The sequence below is a fragment of the Epinephelus fuscoguttatus genome, linkage group LG1 (assembly GCF_011397635.1).
Source record: "Epinephelus fuscoguttatus linkage group LG1, E.fuscoguttatus.final_Chr_v1".
Lineage (NCBI taxonomy): Eukaryota > Metazoa > Chordata > Actinopteri > Perciformes > Serranidae > Epinephelus > Epinephelus fuscoguttatus.
This window is the reverse complement of record NC_064752.1, coordinates 28625160-28651140: the sequence shown is the minus strand read 5'-3', so window position 1 is coordinate 28651140 and position 25981 is coordinate 28625160. Positions and strand designations below refer to the sequence as shown.

At 40.3% G+C, this 25981-nt stretch overlaps 1 protein-coding gene across 3 annotated transcripts in view; it reads right to left on the bottom strand.

Moving 5' to 3' along the window:
- Window positions 1–1236: 1236 nt before the first annotated feature.
- Window positions 1237–25981, bottom strand: part of arhgef25b (Rho guanine nucleotide exchange factor (GEF) 25b) — a 42378-nt gene continuing 17633 nt past the window's right edge. For 2 of the 3 annotated variants that reach the window (XM_049577037.1, XM_049576865.1), the window contains exons 3-17: window positions 20230–20552; window positions 20039–20143; window positions 12962–13089; window positions 11528–11594; window positions 11297–11400; window positions 10977–11046; window positions 10001–10090; window positions 9808–9900; window positions 8614–8664; window positions 7623–7700; window positions 7338–7529; window positions 7073–7253; window positions 6666–6865; window positions 6456–6566; window positions 1237–2295 (exon numbers count right to left, since the gene is read on the bottom strand). In XM_049577037.1, coding sequence (XP_049432994.1) covers window positions 2206–2295; window positions 6456–6566; window positions 6666–6865; window positions 7073–7253; window positions 7338–7529; window positions 7623–7700; window positions 8614–8664; window positions 9808–9900; window positions 10001–10090; window positions 10977–11046; window positions 11297–11400; window positions 11528–11594; window positions 12962–13089; window positions 20039–20143; window positions 20230–20340 — 1671 coding nt within the window. In that variant the 5' untranslated portion in view covers window positions 20341–20552 and the 3' untranslated portion in view covers window positions 1237–2205. The remainder of the gene's footprint in view (window positions 2296–6455; window positions 6567–6665; window positions 6866–7072; window positions 7254–7337; window positions 7530–7622; window positions 7701–8613; window positions 8665–9807; window positions 9901–10000; window positions 10091–10976; window positions 11047–11296; window positions 11401–11527; window positions 11595–12961; window positions 13090–20038; window positions 20144–20229; window positions 20553–25981) is intronic. The other variant, XM_049576957.1, reaches the window with a different exon arrangement.

The window sequence follows — 25981 nt, the reverse complement described above, 5'->3', positions numbered from 1 at the left end:
CTTTTTAAATCTCTTGCGATGGGTCACACGCATAACATGTTGTCAAAATGTCACACCTGTGCCTTCCATGATCCCATCCTGCCGGCTGTCCTGTTTATACAGACACCCTTTCGGCGCTGTTACCGCCTCCCATGGCAGCTTAAAGGCCTCTCTGTCTCTCTGCCTCCCTATTCTGCAATCATGCCTTATATAGAGCAAGACACGACAGCACAATATTCTGACCCTTAACAGGCAGTGCAAAAGGGGCTACTTAGAACTTCTGGATCTGGCCTTCACCCAGACCATCACCACTGCTGCTTTCAAAGGTTTAGCTGTTGCTTTCTGCTTGCCCCAGTGTTGGCATTGCACTAAAAAAGTGTGGCTATATATAGGTCTGGCTATGTGAGACTAGTGCTGGATCAGCCATATTACTGCGCCCCTAGCACTAGTCTAGGGATGCCGTAGTCTCACTCACCAGACCTTTCTCAAGAAAAGAAAGGTCTGGCTGCGCTGACTCTCACTTCAAGATTGGAGGAAAAAAAACACCCGGCTTTTTTTATTTCTTTCAACCAGTCACAATCGTTCTTGGCAGTGCCAGCAATGGTGCGCTTGCAAAAATATTGCAAAAAACAGGTTTTGGTGTAACACGCCAACAAAAATATCGCCTACAGGACGCGAACCATAGCAGAAAAATGGCTACATCCCTGTGAGATCAAACACTGCAGAAGTTAGTAAAGGATGTGTTGAAAACTGCTACACAACCAGATGTGGTAGGGTGGGACTTCAGCGGGTGGCTGGTTCCGCCCAATGAGAGGCTGATCTATGCAGCAAACTTCCTCCCACTCAGACTAGGGATGCCGTACCGGTAATATGGCTGCCATTCTGTGGAGCAGTTTGGGAGTTTGGTGCCTGGTTCAAGGGCACCTAAGCAGTGACCCCAGGGACATCTCTCCAGCTGCCAGTCCATACAACCCTCTGGTTCCCCAGCCAAGTCCCCACTGACTGAGCTATGCCTCCCTATATTTTCATTATGCTAATGCAGAATTTGTTCTTTGCACTGACAAGCCTGCTGTGCGCTGGAGGTTTCAGGTTTCTTTGCCAGAGTTGTGTCAAAGTCTGTTCCTCCGTCCCCCCATCCATGTGTGTTTCCAGTATTAGTTGGCTTTCATATTAGTGATGTACCTAATCTAGTCTGCCTGGTGTTCATTTGAGTCTCAGATTTTGGGAAAGTCCACAGACATCGTCCCCCTCAGTTGACACATGTGAAAACAGCTCTCTAGTCTACATGAGAAAAGCACATTTCTGAGTGGAGGCGAGCTTTAAATATAATTCAGACTTCATGTAATTGGTACAAGTTCAACAAAATGGAAATGACAAAAATCTGAACAGCATTTCTCTTTAATTTCGCGTGTATATCAGGACGCCACAGGTCACAGAGTTTTATTAATATGATCCCATATGAGATTATGTACATTCAAGATGACAGTGACAGGTGAGCACCTCAGTTTTATCTTTGTTCCCTTTTTCCTCTCTCTGCCTGATTAGGACGCAAGCTCTGTGTGAGTTTGCAAATGTGTTTCGTCCAGATAACACTCTAACAATGGCGGGGGTTAAAATAGCCCACCAAGGGGAAAACACAGCTATTTGCTAATCTGCAGGGAGCACACAGACACATACACAACACGTATGGATTCAGATCCCATAGTGGAGCTGGAATCTGCAGTCAGTCAGTGATTTCATGGATGCAGTCATTTGAGGACGCAGAGTGTAAATCTGCGTGAAGGGATCTGAGATCAGATGTCTCACCGGGAATAAAGTGGAATTGGTCCCCTGTGAAAATATTGAGCTTTACAAAAATATCCATCCATGAATTTTCACTGGAAAAAGTAAGAAATTCATACATATACAATATGAAGTAGAGTCTTTGTGGTGCTTAAAACCATATTCTCACACATCTTATCAGCCATCACCATCTGTAGACGTGTGTGTATTCACTGTTTACACTCACACCAGTATGATTATACAAGATCAAATCCAGGTTAGCCTAAAGCATGGTGGTATCTGGAGGAAATCTGGAGGGATGTTCAGGAGAAAATGTGAAAAATGGAGACAGTGAGACCTTGAATGACTTCTGAACAGGAGTGAGACGAACAGTGCTGACAGAGCACGAGTCGAGGCACTCCGACTCCAAAAAGGTAAAGTGAAGTCATCTGACACCGCAGGTCATTACTGCTCGCTCTCCTTCAGATGATCCAGGTTGTTTGGCCGATGTGCGCCCTTGTTTAATGTAGTCGCCTGGAAACTGGCAGTCACACCCTGAGAGGAAGAAAAATTAAATGTTTTTCAATACTTGTGTGGTTTAAATGTGCATTGAAAGAACATGTTATATTTCCAGTGTTACAAAAAGATTTAAGTTCTTTAAACAGTTACAGTTCGTAGAAATCACACACAGCACCTCACAATTTATTTCCTTACTGCTGTAAACACTGATTACCAATTTATCATTCTGTCTTTTTGGGCGCGCTTAATGTAAATAAAATGCTCTATATTACTTTGTAAATTAAATTAAAATAATTTTAAAAGTCAACGGCCAAAGAGAGAGATGTTCATCATTTCTGAACTACCAGATGGCAACATAATGAGATAAAAAGGATTCATGGAGTTAATCACATCACCCTGATATAAAACATTAAAGGAATACTTCACCCCCCCAAACGATTATTCGTTTTGTAGTGTATTGTATTTATTATTTCAATTGCTCAACCCGTCTTATGTTGAATTTGTAAAGAAAACGTTATTCTTACTTTTATTAAACATGGTGCCCTTTTACTTCAGTTCATCAAGAATTTTCTTAACTTTTGGATTCTTCATTCACTGAAGGCATGTGAGAAAAACAGTTTTTCTGAATAACTTCAGTTTTTGTCATGAACTCAACGTAACATAGGGTCAGTGACTGATATACTGATATTTGGGGTTAAGTATTCCTTTAACAATCTTGACTATATTACACTGTAAAAGTAAAGTCACAGTAGTTGATTTTTTGTTTCATTCTCCACAAACTCCTGAAGGAAATATCTCACTCTTTAACTGCTAAATGTTTCACTATGTTCACCAGCTAGTCGTAAACTTTGGCTCATTTGGTGCTGAGCAGGAAATGTACAGTGGGTAAAACCTGTTGTTACTTGAAACCAGGCTGATCAAAGCAGCTAAAGTGAACTAAAACAGTTAAGTTGTGGGGTGTGAAACCAAAACAACAAGCTGAAAGACACCAAAAAACTCCATAGAGCTGAGGAAATCTGTGTGAGGTGATAATTCTTTGTGGGTCTGTGCGGTATATCACTGTAAACTGCAATCCATACATGACACAAACTTTTAATGTAAAGTTTACACAAATGCCAGGATTGTCAAAATGACATAAAAACTTTATGTTCACTTGACAACTTGACATGATTTTTTATGTTAAGTCAACAATTTTTGAGTTTTGAGTTAATTTGACTAAAGAGTTACCCAGCCTGCTGTGTGTCAATGTGTTTAAGGCTATAAGCCGAAGGCAACAGTGTTTAAATGTGTTCTAAAGCATTCAGGTTACCCATTACACAGTGATTAATGTTTATGTATTTCACAATGGTTCTAATGGGTTACTGATAATGTGGTAAAAGACATTTTGCACCATAAGTTAAATCATATACACAATTAGTGACGTCCCACCTGTGTGGATAATAGAAAGTTTAACACAAAGTTGAGCTGATGTGAAATAGAGAGCACTTCCTGGTTCAGAGTTAGTTAACTGAGAAAATTGAGCTTGCCACAATTTATATTAAAGCTTCAATGAAATACAAGAAATGGTTGTAAAATGTGTACTCAGTGTTTTGTATTTTATATGACATAGAGTTAAATGCTCAAGCTGCAACAACAAAGTTATGTTAAACTGATAAAATTCCTGTCAGACAAGGGTTATGTGATACATTTATTTTGTGTCTAGTGAACTCAAAAAGTATATGTTACTCTATTGTACTAAACTAAAAGTTTGGAGTGCAAGATGTTTGCAAAAAAATAAAGCTGAGTGAGGGAATTGGGGTTTACATAGTGCAGCTTTGAAAGGATGTTTATTTTTGTGCTCCTCCAAGTTTTGACATGAACCACACAAAAAACTACAACCAAAGTTTATGCTTCGACCTAATGGGCACAGGATTTTATATAAATAACTTTATGAAGCTGTCACATAAAAAATTGAATGCACAGGAAAGTCAGATAAGCGCCATAAAAAAGAGAAACCCATCTGTGCTCATGCACATTAAGCAGGGTGGAAACACTGCTGATCTAAAAGCACAAAAAAGTACCACAAGAGGTCGAGAGCGTCTTTGTGGAATCAGGCCAGATAAACACTTCTAATAAGTGATCAAACCATTTCCTCTTCTTGGTGGAAGTCTGAGCGAATAAGATAAAACAGCAGGTCAGTGGGGTTTCCCTAAACTGGATGACTGAACGACACCGACCACAGATTAGGTCGACCTGGTTTGTAAATCCATGCAGAAACAACAACAGGATATTTGACAAAGGCAACCAGAGAGTCATTTCCTCTCATCATCAGTGATCAGGACAACAAACTGCCTCAGGCTGCCGACGGAGAGAACAGCTCCATCTGAACCACCCAGCTTTAAAACCAATGTTAATGTTATTTGTACTTTCACAATAAACACCTAAAGGGGTAGTTTTAAAGTGTGTAACCTAAGCTGATGAATCTCACAGCTGCAGCACTGAATCAGTTGTATCGACAGAGGTGTTCAAGTTCCAGCTTATTTTTACTGAACACAAGTTAACACATAAATAAAGAGTCCTTTTAATAGAGTGAGTTTAAAAGGGAACTTATTGTGATACACCGCTGAAAACAGCATTTCACTTTCCTGTCTGGTGGAAAGATTTTTAATGTGTGGGTAGAAGCGATCTGTGTTGCACTTGTAACCACTCTAAACAGTGATGTCACAGTGTACTGAGCACAACTTGTACACTTGAACATCTGATCACTGAATACGACGGGAATCTCTGCTCACTGTTCTGTTTAAGTAATTTACTTATTATTTTCACAAAAAAACAAAGTCCTCAGAGTTATCTGTCTGTATCAAGCAATACATATCCTCTATATCCTCTAAAGTAAGCTTTGGCATGTTGCATTTGTGGACTTAGACGTTGTTGATGTGTTGATGTTGAATGTTTGTGATAAACCAAAGGATGAAGTGTTCCTTCATGTGCTGAGAAAATTCTCCTACTTCCTGAGCTAAATAAACTCTTTAAAACCCTCTTGGATCAGCTGAAAAATGCGTCGTCACAAATCTAAAAACACGGTTGTTTTTCTGACATTGTGAAAAATTGACTTTTTAGGGATGCGTGGTTCTCACAGGAGAACAACGCCACAAGCACATGATGGTCTTATAGAGAATATGAAGCATTGCTGTAGATTAAACTATCCAACAGTATATAAAGAAGTTAAAATGAGCTCAACCTGAAACATCTACAGCAGTAAAATGCAACATGAACATTAATGCAGCAGTGATGTTAATCCAGAAACATCAGAGCAAACAGGAAAACACTGACAGCATGGAACATACATACTTTGACTTTAGGTATTTTAAGTATATTCAGCATTAAAAAGTCCTGCAGCTGACTGAAGTCAACAAAAAAGATCCTCAGCTGCTGTTAAATCTTCTTTCAAGTGTGTTTTATGTTCACCCACATGAAACATATTTTCTAACTGTAGTCTGAAAATGTGTTTGCTGTGCTCACAGCACTGAAAAGGTCAGTTTAAAAAATCATCACCAAGCTTTCTGGCTGGAGACAATGTACTTCAAGGTTCAGTCTGCAATCCTAAATCAAATAATCTGTTTGTCCAACTCAGTGAGTATCTTCTCGTGGTCCACTATCTGTCTGCTCTGTGTGCACTGAAAAAAATCTGGTGTTCATACACAGTCCCGGCACTGTAAAGGGGAAACAAACAAAGTAGCTCAGACTGAGCAGGCTGCTCTCCCTCTTCACCGTCCTCGCCCACGAGGAACGAAGCTGCAAACTATAATGAAAAGTAAATAACACTGGAGACATTTCTGGAGCTTCTGAAGGAGCACTGATGGCGAGGGTGTATTTGTTTGGGTGTTGAGTTCAAATATCTCTACAGACTTGCTGACTTTCGTGTAAACATTTCCACTGAGTCTTGCTAAGTGGAAGAAACAGTCAGAAACCTGTTTGTGTGTGTTGTGTGGATTATAAACAGGAACAGGGAGGATGTTTCTGTTGAAAAATGACTTTGCTGGTGATATCTTTTCATTAATGTGAGCACCAAAAACAAAACGTCATTAACCTGCACTGTATTCGGGTGGCAGTACTCAGACATTGATATTGTCAAACATGAGGAAATAAAACCAAAAACTATCCTCATGGCTAGATACCAGATACTTTCATGATTGTGTGAAGTGAGACTGACATACCTGCATGCTGTGTTGGCTGCAGGGTGGCAGGCCATTGGATGAACTGAGCTGCTGGTGGGAGGGAAGCGAAGGGAGAGCTGCTTGAGTCGTCACAGCACAGGGATTAGAAAGCTTGAGAGAGAAGAAGGAAATCAAAGACAGAGGATGTCAGAGAAGGAGAAATGTATTAATGTACACAAATGTGCTGAAGGAGCGCTGCAGCACACTTACCACTTTCATGGCCGGGCTGTGGTATGGTGGGTGTAGAGAGGGCAGGGAAGTGTTGTAAGTCAGCAGGCAGGGCTGCTGGCGTCGGTCCATGGATGCAGAGGAGTGAGGTCGCAGGCCAGATGCTGTTGGAGACTTCATGTTCCTGCCCAGGCTGTTTGAGTTGCTTTCCCTGCGCTGGTACTCTATTGGAGACTGAAGGGCTGCGGTGGACAGGAAGTGATGTGAAACCATTTCATTTGTTTGACTCACGACCATATCACATGGTATGGAGCACAAACATTACATACAATAACAAAACAACACACAACATAACACAGGGTGAGTAACCAATATACACATGGTTATTTAGTGAGGAAGTATCCCTTTAAATGTGTGTTTTTTATTGAGTTAACACTGAACTCTGGTACCATTAAGGAAGTTCCTCTGAGTCTCTAAGATCTGCCCCACGTCATCGAGCCAAGCTTGCTGTATTTCCGGAGATGATGCCTGCATGATGAAGCGCGTCACACTGCCGTTTGTTCCTCGAGAGGTCAGGACCAGAAAGCATGGATCATTCTCAGAGTGCTCCTCCACGCCCAAACAGCTGACCTGCAGCACACAGGAGACTTGTTAAACATTAAAAAAAAAACACACTTAACCAAAGATGTTTTAAAGAAAACACTTTCACTTCACCTTGATGCTGTTTTTAAAAATATACCCTGGCAAGGAGAAACCCTTTTTCTTATCGATTGGCTCACTGAACATGACCAGCTGCTCAAACAGGAAGACCCTCCTCTCCCTTGCTCTGGACGGGATGCCGCTTTCCTCCTCGCTGACAGAGAAGGTATCCTGCTGGAGCAGCTTCCCCTGAGCTGTGATTTTTCCCTGAAACAGTGCGTGTGTCACAAACATTGTTCTAAGTCACCCTGGATGTGCATTTCATCAGCCATGATGCACAGGAAATAATCCATCTCTCACCTCAAAACCTTGGAGCCGGCCCACATTCATCATATCGTTACAGCGTTTTGGCACGAAACACATCACCTCCACAGCCCTCTGATGGAAGAAATGAGATGGAGGAGAATCAGTGAGGGAAAACACAATTTTGTGATATACAGACATCCCAGTTTACAGTTGCCAGTTTATTAGGTACAGCAGCTAAAAGTAATGGAGTCTTGTACAACAGCCCTGCAATAAATCTTACTTTTATGAAGGCTGTTGTGTTTTCTCCCAGCAAATTCAGGAAGACAGTAGCGGATACACCTGGCCAGCACTGACAGGATTACATTTCACTGGAACTGTGCCTGATATGATGTTATGTGACAAATAAGTTGACTGATTGACTGATTTTAATTGGAGGAGAGGTGTACAGTTCAACAGCACCACAAACTGCAGCCTCCAAAATGATCACACAGTTAAAACAACACCTCAGTTAGGCTCCGTCTACATGTATACAGCAGATGCCTCCGTTCGTTCATGAAATGGTGCAGCAACTCTAAGTTTAAGGGTGAAGTAGATATTAGATGAAAGAGTGCTGACATATTATAAACAAACCGGTAGTCTGCTATTGTTGTTGTTGTTTCTGGTGCACTCATTACACAAAGTAACAATGGTCATGCACAAATTGAGGACATGATGTCATCGTTTCCCAAATGCTCCAGTTCACACGTCCACATAGTTAAAAAGAAACCAGAGTTTGGAAAAATCTTCTTAAAAGGCATTTTAAAAAAATCTGACATAAAACTTTGTTTGGATGTGGACGTCGGGCCAAAACGTAACGGAAAATATCTGTTTTCAAAAACATCTATATACATGTAGACAGGGCCTGAAACAGTCAACAAAAACTGACCTTTATAACCTTCATGAATAACTTCTATTGTATTAGACTGCATTGGTTTTAGCTAGGCGTGCCTAACAAACTGGCAACTGACTGTATTATATGTATTCACATTCTGTAATGAGCTCACACCTGCAGCTCCTCAGCATCCCTCCCTGCTTTGCTGTAGTACTTCAGGAAGTCCTGGGGTCAGATAGAGGTGTGTTTAGAGACAAAGTAGTTCACTTTTATAAAAAAATAACTTTGTGTCATAATTGCAGAAACTGTCACTATATCCTAACAGTATTACATGAGACGGATAATCTGTGGAAATATCATGCTCTTCTGCCTTCTCCTAGTGCTCCTAATGGCATTTGAAAAAAATCCAGCACAAACACAGTGGCGATCTCTGCTCATGCAAACACTGTGCTGCCCTCCTCCCCTGCTCACGCTCTCACCCTGTCAAGCTCAGTATCTCCAGCGCGTCAGTTTTGAATCTTTTCAGGTTCTGCAACTCCTCATCGCTGAAAAGCTGCTCCGATGTTCACTCTTGTTTTATCTCAGGCTCGGTTTAACCCTTTCTCTTTAGCTTGTTACCACTGCTAGCTCACCTGGCACCACTGAGCTAGTTCAGCCAAGGAGAACAGCATTGAGGTTTACATCTCGTGCCAAGTTCACACTGAATGCGGAAGCGATGCTCTAGTCCTTTCTGGGCCCATGTTAAACAATGGGGCTTTTCATACAGGACACACCACAGCCTGAGCTCCGCAGCCAGCTTGCAATCTGTGGTGAAAGTTTTGGTGTCTGGTCTGTTTTTTGCACGAGCCGCGAGCACATCTGGCACGAAAACACGTTGACGATCCATCATGAACAATATGAAGGTTATTATAGATTTGTTATAAGTTATCTGATTATGATAAATGATCAAATATGCAGCCCATGCTTCCACATATATGTCAGTTGTGTCTAACAGAGAGGGAGAGACACGTGGACACAGACACACAAGCACACAGAGACAGAGCTCTCTAAGTGTGATGACAAAAGGAGGAGCAGAATCACTTGCTGATCAGCACAGAGAAATGCACTTCTGGTGTGAACAGCCAGGCAACCGCTGGAAGGCAGCTGCACGACAACTGACATATTGGGGTACCTTTGTGTTAAGTGTGAACATGGCATCACAATCAATACCTCCAACACTCTGCAACTTGCTTTAAAACAATCTAGATGGATAAGTAGCACTACAGGTAGGAGGAAAAATACATTTTATTGATTTTGGCATGAACTGTCCCTTTAATGTTGTGTAACAGTGCCACACATGCAGCTACACAGTCGTGTTGAATTGCAAACCTTCAGCAGCAGCTGATACTTCATGATCCTCTGAACAGGTTTGATGAGCAGGTCGTTGAGCTGCAGCCTGTGACCCAGCTGCTGCCTGAGATCCTGTCAGGTGAAGAAAACACAGAGAACATGTTCAAAGATAAAAGAAAAAAGTCTTCATGGAGCTTTAACAAAATCAACTGTTGTATAAAGGTTCACTCACCTCAAAGTAAGTCTCAATGTACTCAGAGACAATGTGCTCTGATTTGGGTTTGTTCTGACAGTAAACCACGTACATGTGAAGACGCCGCTCCTGGAAAAAGAATTTAAGAGAGAGAGAGCTCATGTGACAATTATTCCAAATAATAATCTGTGTGTGACAGGCAGTGTGAAGAAGTATTAAGCCTCTGAGCAGCTCTGACTCTTGGTTTCCTCTCAGCGTTTTTGTGTTCCCATTACCCTCAAGAGTTTTTTGTTGGGGCGGGGGGAGTTTTGTTAAACCAGTGCAGGACCTTTGGCTCATTAAATATTTCCAGTGGATGAGAAAGAATGGTTTAATTTGCTGTAGCTTAATTAGGCGTGCTACACTACTGTGAGTGAAGCAGATAGAGAAGCTGAGCTGGAAAAGCTGCACCAAATCAAAAATATATTTCCCTTTTTTTCTGCTGTAACAATGCCAATTAAAAGTATTCACCACCCTTAGAGAGTCTTTTTATGTTTTACGACACTGAATCTGCGTGATATGTCTTTTGATTCAGCCGCTATTCTGTGTTTATGTTAGTACGTCCTTTGGAAATTGAATTTATAGAGATCTGTTTTCACTATGAAATTAAAGAGTCTATTCAGTGTTAAACAACTGCATATGAGGTAGGCGTGAATACTTTTTATAGAGCTCTGCAATCTGTAATTTCAGCTCATTTTCACACTACACGCCGTCTCTGTAGATCGTCTTCAACACTGATCGTCAGCTTTGAAAGCTGATGATTACAAGACCCTTTATTCTGCAGCTGCACCTGCAGACAAACTGATCCTCGAGATGAAGACACATCTGGATGGCGACAGGCCAAGGCTTCACACACACAGTCAGCGCTCTGATCTGTGAGACGGCTGCGACCTTCAGCTAAACTGAAAACATACAGAGACGGAAAGAAAAAAGAACTTGTCATCCCGGTTTGTAACTCGCAGATCTGTGGACTCACATGTTTGATGAAGAGCTGGGCCAGGCTGTCTGGATCACCCACACATTTCTCCAGCTCTCCCAGGAAATAACTGTGTGACACGAAGCAGAAAAGGTCAGGCAGGAACAGTCATCCAACCACATGCACACACACACACACACACACACACACACACACACACACACACACACACACACACAGAAAAGATACAGCCACAGGGGACGTGACACACGTTGAACCACAATGAAACATGCGGAACTCAGAAAATCTGCATTAACTGTAAGAGATGGTTCAAATTCAGAGGAACAGACGGGGGAACAGAGGAGATGTCTCTGACTCACTCCTTATGCCAGTCATAGATCTGGTGGATGTTTCCAAACACAATCCTGTCCTTCCCTTTCAGGTCCTCTGGGACTCCCTGATTGGCCATGGTGCCCATGTACCCCTACACACACACACACACACCCAAAACCAAACCCCTCTCTGAGTTTACGACGTGATGTTGATGAAGGAATCTCAGTTATCTAAAAATGTCATAAGCAGATGATTTAAAGGCTGGAGGAGAGACACACCTGCACTATGAGTCCAAGATCCTCCACATACAGCCTTTCTGTTTCAATTAGCTCTGTCAGCACATATCTGAGAGAGAAATTTAAGGACATTAGGAAAGTAAATAGAGGCTATTACCAAACTAAAATGTACATACAGTACATGTTAAATGATGTCTGACATTTCAGGGAATTCACTAATTCACTTTCTTGCTGAGCGTTAGATAAGAAGGTTTAAACCACTCTCATGTCTGTGTGGTAAATGTCAAGATACAGCCAGGAAACAGTTAGCTTGTCTTAGCCAGATTACCACTTGTAAAATCACAACTTGTTTTTACATTCAGTTTTTTGTCCAGACTAAAACAAACGAGATATAAAGTGTTAATCAGAAAGTTTCAGCACGGGAGTCGGTTTTTATCTCTCAACTAGTCTCACGTAGCCAGACCTGTCTCCACAGTACTGTGTCAGCACTAGAGAACAGCCTGGAAGCACACATTATCATTCTGCTATAGGGGGAAAACCTTGGATTGTTTTTGCCTCTCTAAACCAATAACAATCATTCCAGGTGGAACAAAGCCCGGGATGCAGCAACGGTGCCCTTGCAATATTTAGGAGGGCAGCATACACAGTGACAGGGCTGACTGTTAGCATCACACGGCTAACATTACCTTAGTGGTATTAATGGGTTTGACGACAGAGTCGAGACATTTCAGTGTTGGTGGGAGTTTGTTGGGACCATTTATTGCCTCAGGGTTGTCTTAGCGCTGCTGGTGTGATAGCTCATGCTAACCAGGCAAAATCACTGGGAGGAGAGCAGCTCCGGAGACGGCAGCAACAGAAAGTTTGCTTATCCAGTGGGGGGTTGGGACAGTTTGAAGTTAGACCCCCAGGGTGAAAAGGATGGAATTCAGGTTCAGTCAACTGCGACTGGCAGTGTCAGAAAACAGACTGTTTATTCTTTATTTGCGTCTGCAAGATGGAGTTTGGGTTTTTCTTAGTTGCGTTTACAAGTTGTGTTAGGCATTATAGGTCTTTAAAACAATTCAGCTGAGAACAAAGAAGGCATGCCTTATTGCACAATCCAAATCTTTGTCTAAATGTGCCATTTTCAGTGTTTAGGATGTTAGCCTGGAGGTTAGTGTTTCCCGTAGCAAAGGGGATTCTGGAAACGTTAACACAGTGGAAGGGGGGAGGATGCCGGCCTAAATAGTCGGCCAGTGGCAGGATTATAGCCACAGTCTATATCCAGTGAGCCTTTGGACAGAGCCAGGCTTGCTATTTCCCCCATTTCCAGTCTTTATGCTAAGCTAAGCTAAACGTCTGCAGCCTGTAGCTTAATATTTACTGTGCAGACATGAAAGTGGCATCTTATTTCATTCTCTGCAAAAAAAAAAAAAGCAAATAAACTTATTTCCCAAAATGTCAAACACCTCGTTAAATGTAGAGGCCAACACCTACATGCTCTTCTCTAAGGCAATGTTTCGCTCCTCTTCGCTGTCCACTGTAGCAGACCACTGGCTGGCCGAGTCGTCAGTCACAGTGCAGCTGTCCTCCCCTTGGAGAGTGTTGATGCTGGATTTCTGACTCTGAAACACACAAACAAGACAGTTTTTGGTAAGCATCACTGTCAGATATTACGTAAGAGGAGACAGACAGAGACAACATGTTCTGTGGGGCAGTGAAGCCCAGTGGAAAGTTCATTTTCCCAAGCACTCAGCAATATTTGAGTATTTTGTTGTCTCCACTAGCTATAACTACTACCCACCCAACATTTATATGTGGAGCCCATGTGGGTAGTAAACAGACTGAAAAATGGGCCCTATATGTGACTGTTATTGGGTTACATATTGGCTCCATGACAATAGCCAATATGGGTGGATTTACCCAAGTGGGTCCCAGATGAGATTCCCATTTTGGGGTCCATATACCTACTTGGTATCCAGGTAACATTAGCATAACCATGTGGGGCCCACTTGAATAAAGCCATCGATCTGCATAGATATATATACATAGATGCCGCACCCTGGCTTGTGGGATGTGTCAATACCGCCGCCATCTTGCCTCTAGGTGCTCTGACCGGTTCAGACCCATGTCAGACTCGGCAAAAATGCCACATTTTTGCTCTGCATTTGAGTGTACGAACGAGAGAAGTGTTAAAACCAAGCAGAAGGGAATAACATTCCACAGGTAAGAAGTTGTTTTACAATATTTTACTGTTACGAACATGATTAATGAGATATATATCTGAAAAAGTGATCCTTCTTTTAAGCTAATCAAGTAAAGTAACTGTCCTGTTCTGGTCCTAATGCCAAATTAAGCTAACGCTATGTCACACAACTTGAAGAAAAAAGGTTAACATTTATATAATATTACTTAAAATTATGATGCTTTGTCAAACAGCTATGTTTGTGTTATTCCAATTGGTCAACTATCTGTTTCATGGCACCAACGTGACATAATGCAGTATAACGTTAGTAGTTAACTTGTGACCTGATTTGTAACTACAAATTATGTGGAACTGCGTTTTTCTGACACTTATTTTGTGTGTAGTTTCCCAAAAAACACAGATAGGAGACGGGCATGGGTAGCAGCAGTGAGGAGAAAGGACTTTGTCCTGAGTGACTCCTCAGTCATCTGCAGCTGTCACTTCACACCTGAGGACTTCGACAGGACTGGGCAGACTCCTAAAAATAATACTAGCTACTGTACACTGTGTTTTTTGTAAATATGACCTAATAATGTAAACAGTTCTGTGTCCAGGCTCCCATGAGCACTGTGGTGTTATACATATGAGATTAAAGCAAAAATTTTGTGTAAACATGCAGCTCTAAGTCATTTATTTTCACTTGTACAAAGCCAACATTTGTTAATCAGAATCTGCACTGCAGCTCGGCACAACCCTGCTGATATACTATTTTTTGCACATTGTGTGAAATGTGAATAAACATTTATAATCAAAATTAATAATTAAATGACATCGTGGTGGGCATTGTACATCTAGTAAGAAAAAAGAATATTTATTACATGGGGAAAGTTTAGTTTAAATGTGTTGTAGAACTATTACAGTTACTTTATCTACATAAGATCAAATATTTTGGTGTGAAAAGCTGCATTTTTATTTAACCAAGTATCCTGTATCATAATTACATGTCTGACGATTGTAACAAACCAAACCGCATGAAAATCGGTTGAGAATTCAGCGAGTAATGATGATTTTAATCATAAATAATCTCCTGCCTCAATAGACATACATGCATTAGGCAGCGCGGCTCCACCTGGGCAAGATGGCGGCCACGTTGACGTATTGCTCCAATGAGGAGCACCATTGAATGCGGCATCTACGTATATATATATCTATGATTGATGTTGGCAGTTAGCACAGGGCCAATATGGAACCCATGGACAATCCAATATAGGGCTCATTTCTCAACCCATTTACTTCCCATATGGGTCCCATGTACAAATGCTAGCTATGATGAGCTTTTAAAATACAATTAATTGTTAAAGATAAAATCAGTGGCTCCTGAACTTTTACTCTTGTGACCCCTGATACAAAGCAGTGTCAATCAAGATTATTACAGTTAAGTAAAACTTAACCCAAAAACTAAAACTAGGTATGAAAAAGAAATTTTAGTTAAGTGAAATAGAAATAAAACCTAGACTTCAGAGAAAATGAAAACTAACTGAAACAATATTGTATACTTTAAAAAAACTAAGAAACTAAAAATAAACACAAATTGTCTTTAGTCTTTGACAATTTATCCAAAATTTGTCAACACAACAAGCATGAGGAGGCATTAGTGCACATGTTTATTGAGACTGGGATGTCAACATGACTGTGAGTCCTTAAATTGTTGCATTTGTACTTTTACTCGAGTAAGTAAAGTATCTGAGTACTTCTTCCAAATGCTGTGGTGTAGAGTGATTTCTGACCACTGGGCATCAATCTCACATATCATTACTCTTCATCTACTGTGACCCCTGAGCCAGCCTGCACACATCTGTAGAAATGATGATGATGAAGATGAACCTGGAGAACACATCTGTGGAGCAATTTTATGTTCCCTTTTATGATCCCTTTTGGAAAGTCATGCCACCCCCTAAAATCCCGTGTAACCTGAGAATAATAATCACTTTTTAATGTCTCTGCTCGCTGCTGAGGAGACTGCTGGGCAGAGGAATTTGGAAAAGTCGAATCAGGCCTGACAGATGAAGGTAAATAATGAGCATCATCAGTACAGTTTGTCCACTCAGATAAAGGTCAGGGTAACTGACCGCAGTGTAAAGAGAGCTGTTATGTAACAAATATCGCTCCTCACCTAAAAGCAGTATAATCTAATGTGAGTTTGACTGTAATCCGTTTGACATAGTGTAGTCTAACCACATTTTGTGCTCTGCCTCGGTGCTCTGGATGATAATCTGTCTGCTGAGTCAGTCTGTGGGTCAAATATGCACTCTGTTTATTTTCCTTTTTTTTTTCAAGGTCAGTCATTTTTTCTCTCTGAGTCTGAGTCGACTGTTCACATTTTCACGCAGCTGCCGATGAGAAACATCTGAGGCTGATTCAAACTCCGTCTCCACTCTGGTTCTTATCCACTATCCTGCTGCCACTAAACTGAGTTTAGTTTGTTGCTCTAAATGTTTCCTCCTCTCCAACAGTAACTTCTCATCAAGCAGAAATCCATTAACTCCTCTGACAACTGCAAGGAGGTTAAAGGAATAGTTCAGCACTCAGTGAAACACTCATTCACTTTCATGCTGAGGGTGAGATCAGAAGATCAACACCACTCTCATGTCTGTAGGGTTGATAAGTTGGTGGAGCCAGCATCCTGTTAGCTTAGCTTAGCACAAAGACTGGACATAGAGGGAATCAGCTAGTCTGGCTCTGTCCAAAGGGGAAAAAAAATTTGCCTATCAGCACCTCTAAAGCTCACTAACTAACACGTTACATCTCCTTAGTTTAAAACCAACATGTTAAATGACAGTTTGCACTCTACAGGTGGTTATGTGTTGGGCTTTGTGCTGGAGACTCCAGGAAGTTAGACAGAGCCTGTCACATTATGTCTTGTTAAAGAGAGAAGTGTCATTTTTGCACTTTGGTTTTTGTATAGATTAAGCAAACAAAGATGTTAATTAGTGAGAATTAGAGGCACTGGTAGGTGGATTTTGTTACCGTCAGCCAGGCCAGCTTTTTTATTTTCCTCAGCTAAGCTAATTGGCCACTAAAAGTGTACATTTATCTTTACCATACAGAGTGTCATCAATCTCCTCACCTAACTCTCAGTAAGAAAGTGAATGAGCATATTTCCCAGAATGTCAAAGTATTCATTCAGAAAGATGATAAAGCTTTTTATTTACCCTGATCTGGACAGGACAACATTAAAGAGGACTTATTGTGCTCATTTTCAGGTTCATACTTGTATTTGAGGACATGTTAACCTGCTTTAATGCTGAAAAAATCTTTATTTTCCTCATACTGTCTGTGCTGGAACACCTGTATTCGCCCTCTGTCTGATGTGCTCCATTTTAGCGCCTGTCTCTTTAAGCCACCCTCCTGAAAAATGTATCTCAGCATCTCTGCACCATCATTGCAGCCATGGGAATGATTATAATGCAGAATAGTGGCACTTTCCCCTTTTAAGAATCACCAATAAAAGCTTCTAAACCAAAATCTTCCCAATTGGACATGTTCCAGCAGAATACAACACAAAATTGGTGAGGTATTAACATCAGCACCAAAGATTACATGTTTGCCTGATGTTAGCATGTAGCTACATGTAGCAGTGTACTTGCAGCTGGGGAATAACTGCAACAAAGTATAGCTGCACTTACTACTGTGAAAAACCACAAAGTAAAACTTCTGAATACAACTAGACCTGTTCCAGCAGGAATATGATCCAAAATTGGGAGAAATTTACATCGGCAACAAAGATGACGTCATCTAAGATGACTTAGATGTTTGCCTGACGTTAGCATGTAGCTACATGTAGCTTGTCTAAACATTAGAAGCAGAATTCAGAACAGTCTGAAGCCTGAGGTTTAGCTCACAGGGATTACTTTTACACACATTTACCTCATCATCTGAAATGTGGCCACTTTTGATATGAACATCCAACATTGTAACGTTATGTTAGAAAATAAGAAAAAGCATCAGTTCCCTTTAAAAGGTTGACGAGCCAAAGTAAACATAAAGCTGCAGGTGTTCATTTAATATTTTCATCCCAAAGGCCCATTGGACTGAGAGAGGCTGAAAGCGAGGACAGCCATTTAAAAAGCTGAACAATGTCAGACAATGCCACAGGAACTGAACCAGTCGACTGCCAAGAAAGGAAGACCAAGAAGGACACGTTCATGCCGAGCTGGATGTGAGGGTAAACCTGTTCATAATACAGCCAGCATTAGTACTTACGTTAACAAATGTCCAGTGGCCCTGCAGCACCCCTGGGCTAATTAATTCTTTACTGCTATAGGCTGCTTGGGTGTCGTGACAGTACGCTCCTCACCCCCAGATACAGACTGCTTTCCTAGTTGATTACTTCCAGATGCCGTCTAGAAAAGCCCACAGGATTGATTCCACTCCACACGGCTGTTCAAAGAGTATTTACTACAGTGTAGGGTTACCAGAATGTAGTCTTATGTGCTAGTGTGTGTGTTCGTGTGTGTGCACACACACAAAATATGCAGCAAAATGTGAACATATGAGCTATTCAATTGGCACAATTGGTGGAAGTCAAATGATGTGTGTAAATAAAAAGCCTTTCACATGCTAATAGAACTGAACAGGATGTAGAGGGACGTTTGTAATTCATAGTGTGAGTTGTCTCAACATTTAAGTGTATGTTTCCGTCATTTATACATTATTAACTGATGAGCATTACATCAGGGTTTGATTATGAGAGAGGCTACACTGACTGAACAGTTGTAAGAGCACTTTTGTCTTTGGTCATGAATTATTTATGCTTCATTTATGTTGTTCTCAATCACTTTTTCCGGTCAACTTCTGTAATTATATTGTCTGATCAGAAAAAAATTCTATTTTATATAATGTGTCGTTTCATATCATCACAGCAATAACATGTATCATATGTTCCCCAACTTTTTTTGCACTGCAAACTGTTTTCATAATGTTGTCGACCAAAGTAAAGGTTAAAGCTGATTATGGTATGATTTCCATTTTGGTTTTCTTTAATACTTTCTGTGTGGTCTATTTTCTGAAAAGATTTATTGCTTATTTGGTCATATTTGTTTATTCAGTTTTCCAAATCTTATTTTCTATTATATCTTAATTTCAGACATTGAAGGCCGACTCCATCTGGGTTGTTGTGTGGGTTTTTCAAATGGGAACAGCCACTCTGCTGTTAGCAAGAGTAGTGACATGGTTATAGTGCTGATGCCCTCCTCCTCCTCACACACGCAGTTTTCTGACAGTATTACTGACTGTGACTGCATAATGTATACATGGAAGTGGAAGATGGTGCTATTTTATTATTAATAATCCTTCATTTAACCAGTTCAGGAGGAAACATCCAGATTTAATATAATACCTAAATTATACTGCATATTTAAACTAATATTTTTATATACTACTCTTGTATTTTACACATTTATAGATCAATCATCCGTGTATTACCTACAGTAGGTGGCGGTTGGCACGCTCCCAGTTTGGAGAAGGAGACAGGAGTATCGGGGCACAGACGCTAAGCAATCTACAGCTGTGAACACCACGTCACACTATAACACAAACTAACTAACTAATCAATTGAGGTGGTGGTAGACCAGCAACTCCCCATGTTCTGCAAAGGAAAATTACTGTTTCTGTGAAAGGAGTCCGGTTCTGTGGAAATGGACAGCAGCATAAATATATTTTAGCCACCTAAAGAAAATCAATATCAATTTAAGTTGTACGCTGGATTTACATTGTTTTCCCTGCTTCACTTACTGTTAGACAGCCCTTTCCAATGGGGAACTGACGCTGTTATATTGCTCTCTTCGTAGCCACCAGACTCTTTTGACAGAAACAGTCATCCTACCTCACAGAACATGGGAAGTTGCTGGTCTACTCACTGCCTTAATCGGTTAGTTTGTTTGTGTTACTGTGTGACTTTCGGAACCAAACTAACGTGGCGTCCACAGCAGTACGTTGCTTAGCTTTTGTGCCAGTCGTTCTGTCTGCCTTTCCAAACCTAAAACATAAGATTGATACCTATTCTCGAAGAAGGCTTGGCTTGGTCATGAAGAGGCACATTACGGCGGGCTAGGCGGTTTACATGTAGCAATGTCATCATGCAGGAACCTACGTCAGGTCGTGTGTGAAAACGTTTTAAGAGGGGCTTGAGAAAATTTTGACGCTAAAACACACATACTTCAACCAAAATTAGAATTTTCAGATTTAAATACATAAGATATATTACTGAGAAGCTACAGAATGGCATAAAGACCTGAAAATAAATACATAAAATAATGAAGCCAATTCCTGTCTCCATCCTGATAAAGTTTGGTGCAACAACATGATATAGAAATGAATAGAGACATTACTAGGGACTGTGTGTCTCTGCCTTGCAGGAGGTCAGATAAGTTGCTCTGACAGGGCGCCTGTGCAGGAGGAGAGGCTACTGGATTCAACACACCGTCTTTCCACACCTGAACAACACAAACACAAGAATTATTACAAAATAAAAACACATTATATGAGGTATTAATGCAGCCTTTATGTCTTAAAGTCTCACTGTGTCTCCAGAGGGGAGGATGGTGTAGCTGTCGTTTGGTTCCAGAGGCCTCAGCTGAGTTTCACTGTGGGAACGGAGCGATGACGACTGCCTCCAGTCTGACCTGCACATCTGCTTCTCAACTTTTCCCGCTCCTCCTCTGGTATCAGAGCTCAGCTTGCGGACAGGGTTGGTAAGCCATTTCTTGAGGGCGCTGACAGGGTGCCGTGATCCTCCAGACGAGGAGAATGAGCAGGGGCTGGAGCTGCCTGAGGCCTGGTGGGGCACAGGGCCCACTGATGGGGTGATACTGCCGGTCCTGACCGCCACAGAGTACGACTCCGCTGCAGAAAGAGGGAGAAAGAGGGAAAAGGATTGGGTTAATACACAGCGGCTAATTGTGGGGTACATCCTCTCAGGTCAGATGCTGCAGACAGATTTCTGCACAAAAATGTTGTTCAATTTCCTGTGTTAAGTCCAAACTGTAACTCTAGTAGCTGCAGCTACTGTACAGGTCCTCAATCATTATAAACACATCTGTTCTCACGAGGATGGACTCGTAAGTTTAAGTGGAGATTATACTTGAATTCAGCATTTGTTAGACATTATCTCAAATAGAACATTTTTTAAACTGAAAATGTGGCAGCACCAACCAAAGGTCCATCACTGTCCTCTTTAAGTATTTGCAGCACTTTTAATGAGCCATGTAAGAGACAGTGGTGGAGTACGGAGGCAGTTTAAAGGGAAACTTTAATTTATTTGTTTTTAACGTAGACCCTATTTTTCCACATGTTCCCTGTGTCTATAAGCATCTTACGTAGATAACTATTGTTGAAAGTGATCCAGTATTGAGAAAAGAAATAAAACGATGTATAAATTAATCCAAATAAAATGTTTGTAGTAGTTAAGACCTCACAAATTGCGTTGGAGAGACTGATGTATATTCTAAAAAAGAAGGACAAGAACTTTGTTCATTTGTGGAGCTCTTATGAAGCTCATGGTTTTGAATAATTTGAAGCTTTTTGCAAATTATGCACTGCTGTAATTATATTTTTGTTTTTTTCTTTAATTTATTTATGTACGTTTATTATCATTATCATTTTATTATTCTAATTACTGACTTATTTAATTTAATTTAATTCAATTCAATTTTTTTTTTTTTTTTTTGCCAGGGTTGGGGATATTATAGTTATTTTCTTTGTCGAAATGTTACTGTTCACATTTAATATTTAAAAACTCAATTTAATTGTGGCAATCACAAATTCAAGTTTAAGACTATTTAATGACTTTTATGGCCTCATTGTTATACAGTATATTGTTATAAAATAAAAAGGATATAAAGTGGAATTATTTTTCTCTGTCCTCAGTCACAACTGTTCCCATCACGTCTGCACTGAACTGGCCTCATTCTACAACTCAACCCTGGAACAGACACGCTTTTACGCCACAGCTGGATTTTGTTTCCAGCTTTAAGTCTCTTGACTATGGAAACTGGTACATAATCCCCTGCCACACTGTTTTAATCACGTACCCTAACATTAACATTTCACTCTGTTCTGCTGATCGTAGCAAAGTGGAATCTTTCAGGAGCCTCATATTGTCGTTTTGGACTGTTCCCAGAAGCCACCATTCCCTGTCAGCACATTTATGTAAGCTGTAATCATAATAACAAGCTTTCAAGAAGCCAGTGGAAATCTGGGTCAGCCATTTGCCAAAACTGCCTGATAGTGCCATTAAACAAGACGCCATATTGACAGTGAAACACTAAATAATGTCTTTCTCTTTCTGCTTCATTTCAGTTCTCATTTTATTTTCACCGGCCTCCTACATACAAGAAATACACAAATATTATGTTCACTGTTCAGAACTGGTGATGATCATTTGTGCAAATTTTATGTAAATACATGCACTGTGTATTTATCGTGTTAATATGCTGACTGTCAGACAAAAGTTCAGTCCCCTGCAAAACACTGCAGACATGTAAAGCAGGCTGGATTCAAATAAGACAGTAATTAAACTAATTCATCGCCTGGTGCTTCACTCATGCAGTCAACAACACAAACTCATTTCTATAATGGGATGATTAAGAGGGAAGGGAGCAGGGTCAGGGTGTGTGTGTGCGCGTGTGTGTGCATGTGTGTGTGTAAGCAAGAGAAACAAAGAGTGTTTGTGTGTTATGTGAGTGTGGTGGTGTTCTCAGCCGAGGTTTGAACCAGTGGACTCTTGAGACAGTTTGCTTATTTTCCAGAATAATCTTATTAAAAGTCCTGCTGACCAACAACAATCAACCTGTTTAGGAAATCAGAAGAAAGAAAAAAATAATCCAGAAAATTATGGAATCTAAAAGAGTGAAATCACACAATTGATGGAGACAAAGAAGAAGACGCATCACAGCTGCAAGACACTGTTCACTGGGAAAGAATCTACAGCCATGTTAGCAGCTCTGAGTGTTTGAACTAGAAGCTAACATTAGCATGCTAACATATCCACATTTAAAATGCTAACATCTTAATGATAAGCTGGTATAATGTTAACAGTGTTCACCATCTTAGTTTAGCGTGTTAGCATGCTAATGTATTATTTGGCATTAAATATAAAACACAGTTGAGGCTGATGGCACTGTCATTAGGTATTTATTCATAAACCAAAATATTGGACAATCTCCACTGGCCAGCTGCACAAAATACCTTAAGTTTTCTCCTTAAGTATGGCACTCCAGGCTTAATTACTCCTAAGCAAAGGGACTAACTTAAGGGTGTTGCACAGAGTCTCTTAAAAGAAATCCTTTGTTAAGAAAAAATGTGAAGGCATTTACTAATAAAACATACATTATTACTCATCAGTCTCCCGGTCGTAGAACACGTTCTCCTCTCAAGATGCGATTTTCTTCATTTATCGCCATAAACTCGGTCATGTTGCAATTAAGATAGAGTCAAAGTTAGGCTAGTTTTATTACTTAGGTGGGTTGCTAAAGTATTTTGTACAATGGTTTGACTACCTTTAAGGGCTTCCATAAGTATACCAACATAAGGAGAAAACCTTAAATACCAAAGTGAATATCTTAAGGTTACCTTATGGAGAAGACTTAAACGTATTTATTTGCAACCTTAACTCAGACTCTGGGAAAAACTTTAACTTGAGTTGTTTTGTGCAATGGTTTAAGTAACTTTAAGGGATTATTTAAATATAAGACTAACATAAGGAGAAAATCTGAAATACTTCAGTGAACAACATATGAAACCCTTAAGAAGGAAACTTGAGGGTGTTTTGTGCAACTTTAACTCTGATTTTGAGGAAAATCTTAACTTAAAGAGTTTTGTACAATGGTTTAGCGACATTTAAGGAATTTCTTAAGTATAAGACCAACATACAGAGAAAACCTTAAATACTTAAGTGAACATTTCAAGAAACCGTTTTGTGCAACCTTAACTCAGACTTTAAGAATAATCTTAACTTAAGGTGTTTTGTGCAACCAGCATCAGTTATATTAAGACCGGATGTCTTGTAGTAGCAGTCCAGTTCTCTGAATGAAATCTGCATTGCTCCTCCTTATCTGAGGTTCAACAATCAGCCGGAGCCTCCTCTCTAGTGCCGTCATAAGCTTTCTAATAATAATAATAATAATTATAATAATAATTGAAGCAACCACCACAAACGACCTCCATGTAACACTGAAGAGCTGTGTCAGCCAAGACAGACCAACAACAGCTGCAAGCAATTAACTATAAAATGTAAGAATGGCATTACCAACAAACTACTTTTTGACCATATCCTCAAATGTGTGACCTCAATAAAGACAGACCAGAACAAATAAACCAGAATCAGATACACACACATTGTATGTTATCACTCTGAGCAGAGACGGACATCTGGTCCCATTGTTCTTTATCAAGATCAGGTCAAACAGGGCCGCCATCAGCCACCTTACCATCTGTCGAAATGATACAAAAAGTGAACATTACCGCAGATTTTTCTACGAACACATCAGCATTTTCTAAGAAGTGACCCTTAATGGTGCGTAATGGTCTTTGTGACATCCAAATCACTGATGAACTGAGCCACTCAGCTTGTCATGTTTGTTTGAGACACTTATGTAATGTGTCATTTTCCCACAGAGCAACAGCTGGACCACCATCAGGAGTGTCAGCAATGCGAGCTGTGAATGCATCCTCGCATGCAGGCTTTATGGACATCCAGATCATATTAAACATTTTATTCTTGTGTAAACATTCTGTCCATGATAATAGTGAAGGTTAAAGTCGAACTTCAGGTAAAAGAAAAACATTCTCTGTGACCATTTTCAGGTCTCACTGTGAGGCAATTTTGTGGGCCAAACATATTTTCTACTGAACTCAGATTGATGGATATTATGGATGAGTGGGGTTTGAGTCTCTTGGCAACCCCACTGGCTCAGACAACACACCTGCCCAGATGGAAAGAGATGACAGCAAACAGGACTACAACATTAGCAGAGGGTCAGACAATAATCCTATCTGCTGCACTGAGGCAACGACAGCTCACCGTCTGCAATCGCACTAGACAAAAACTTTATATGTAAGAGTGGACACTAACTGAAACTGAGTAAACTGTTATTGGAGTATTTTCAGAGCCACTCATTTTCCTTTTTCCCAGTGTAAGCTTTCACTGAAGCAGCATACTCCGCTACAGTTGAAATCACATCAGTAATGACCACAGTACGAAGCCACACAGCATCATCAACTAGACAACTGTGATCACATTCACAGTGAGCACAGAAAAGGAAAGCCATCTGTCTTAATTTTGGTCATGGCTATATGCAAAACTCTCACGAGCCACTACAAAATATTCTTGTCTCGCTGTTTTATGTTGGGGCAAAGCTGTGGTTAAGGTCTGGCTAGGTTTAGGCACAAAAAGCACTTGGTTTGGGGTTCGGAAAGATCATGGTTTGGGTTAAAATGATCTCTTGACATGGAACATGAAATCTTGTGGGAGCTTTTACGAATCTGGGGTTACCACCTAAACACAACCCTTAACTTTGTTTGTGCATTTTATAATTTCAGAGTTTTCCACTTGAAAAATGAGCGCTTCCTGACATGTTCTTTCTTTACACAGTTAGTTTACAGACCAATAATAAAAGCTGTGAATGATGACAGTGTGCAGGAGTTTACTGCTGACACACCTTTAATGCACCTGTCCCAGACATGCAGGTCAGATGTCATAATAAAAAAGTTTGTATAGCATTTCTCAGAACCAGCATCAAAAGTGCTGTATAACAAAAACAACAATAAAATTAATAGTTAATATTTGACAAACCAGGCAAGCATAAGAAAAAAACAGGCATAAAAAATAAACTTAAGAACAACAGATAAATTAAAAACCAAAAATGAAACACCAAGAAAATCTGTGAGGACACTAGTTCAAATGTATAATATAAAGCTGTGCAAGATTTAAGTGCAACATCAAGAGAGTTAACTTATTAGTTAAGAGTAAAAATAAACCTAAAAATTTAAAGGAGAACTTAGAGAGAAACCTTTCGATAAATATAAGTCTTCAGAAGTGATTTAAAAGAACATACAGACATAGATACTGACAGTGCTGTGGTGGTAGCTGATGAGGTGGGTGTAATGAATGAAAGTTGTCATTATTAGAAGGTCCTGTCAGGTTATTATCTTGACCTCTTAGTGCGCATGTGCAAGCATGACATATACAGGAAGCTGAGGGCTGAGGTGGATGTATGTTGTTGACGTTAAACGAATGGCAATAAAGTTACACGGAAAAGAACCTACGAAGTCGG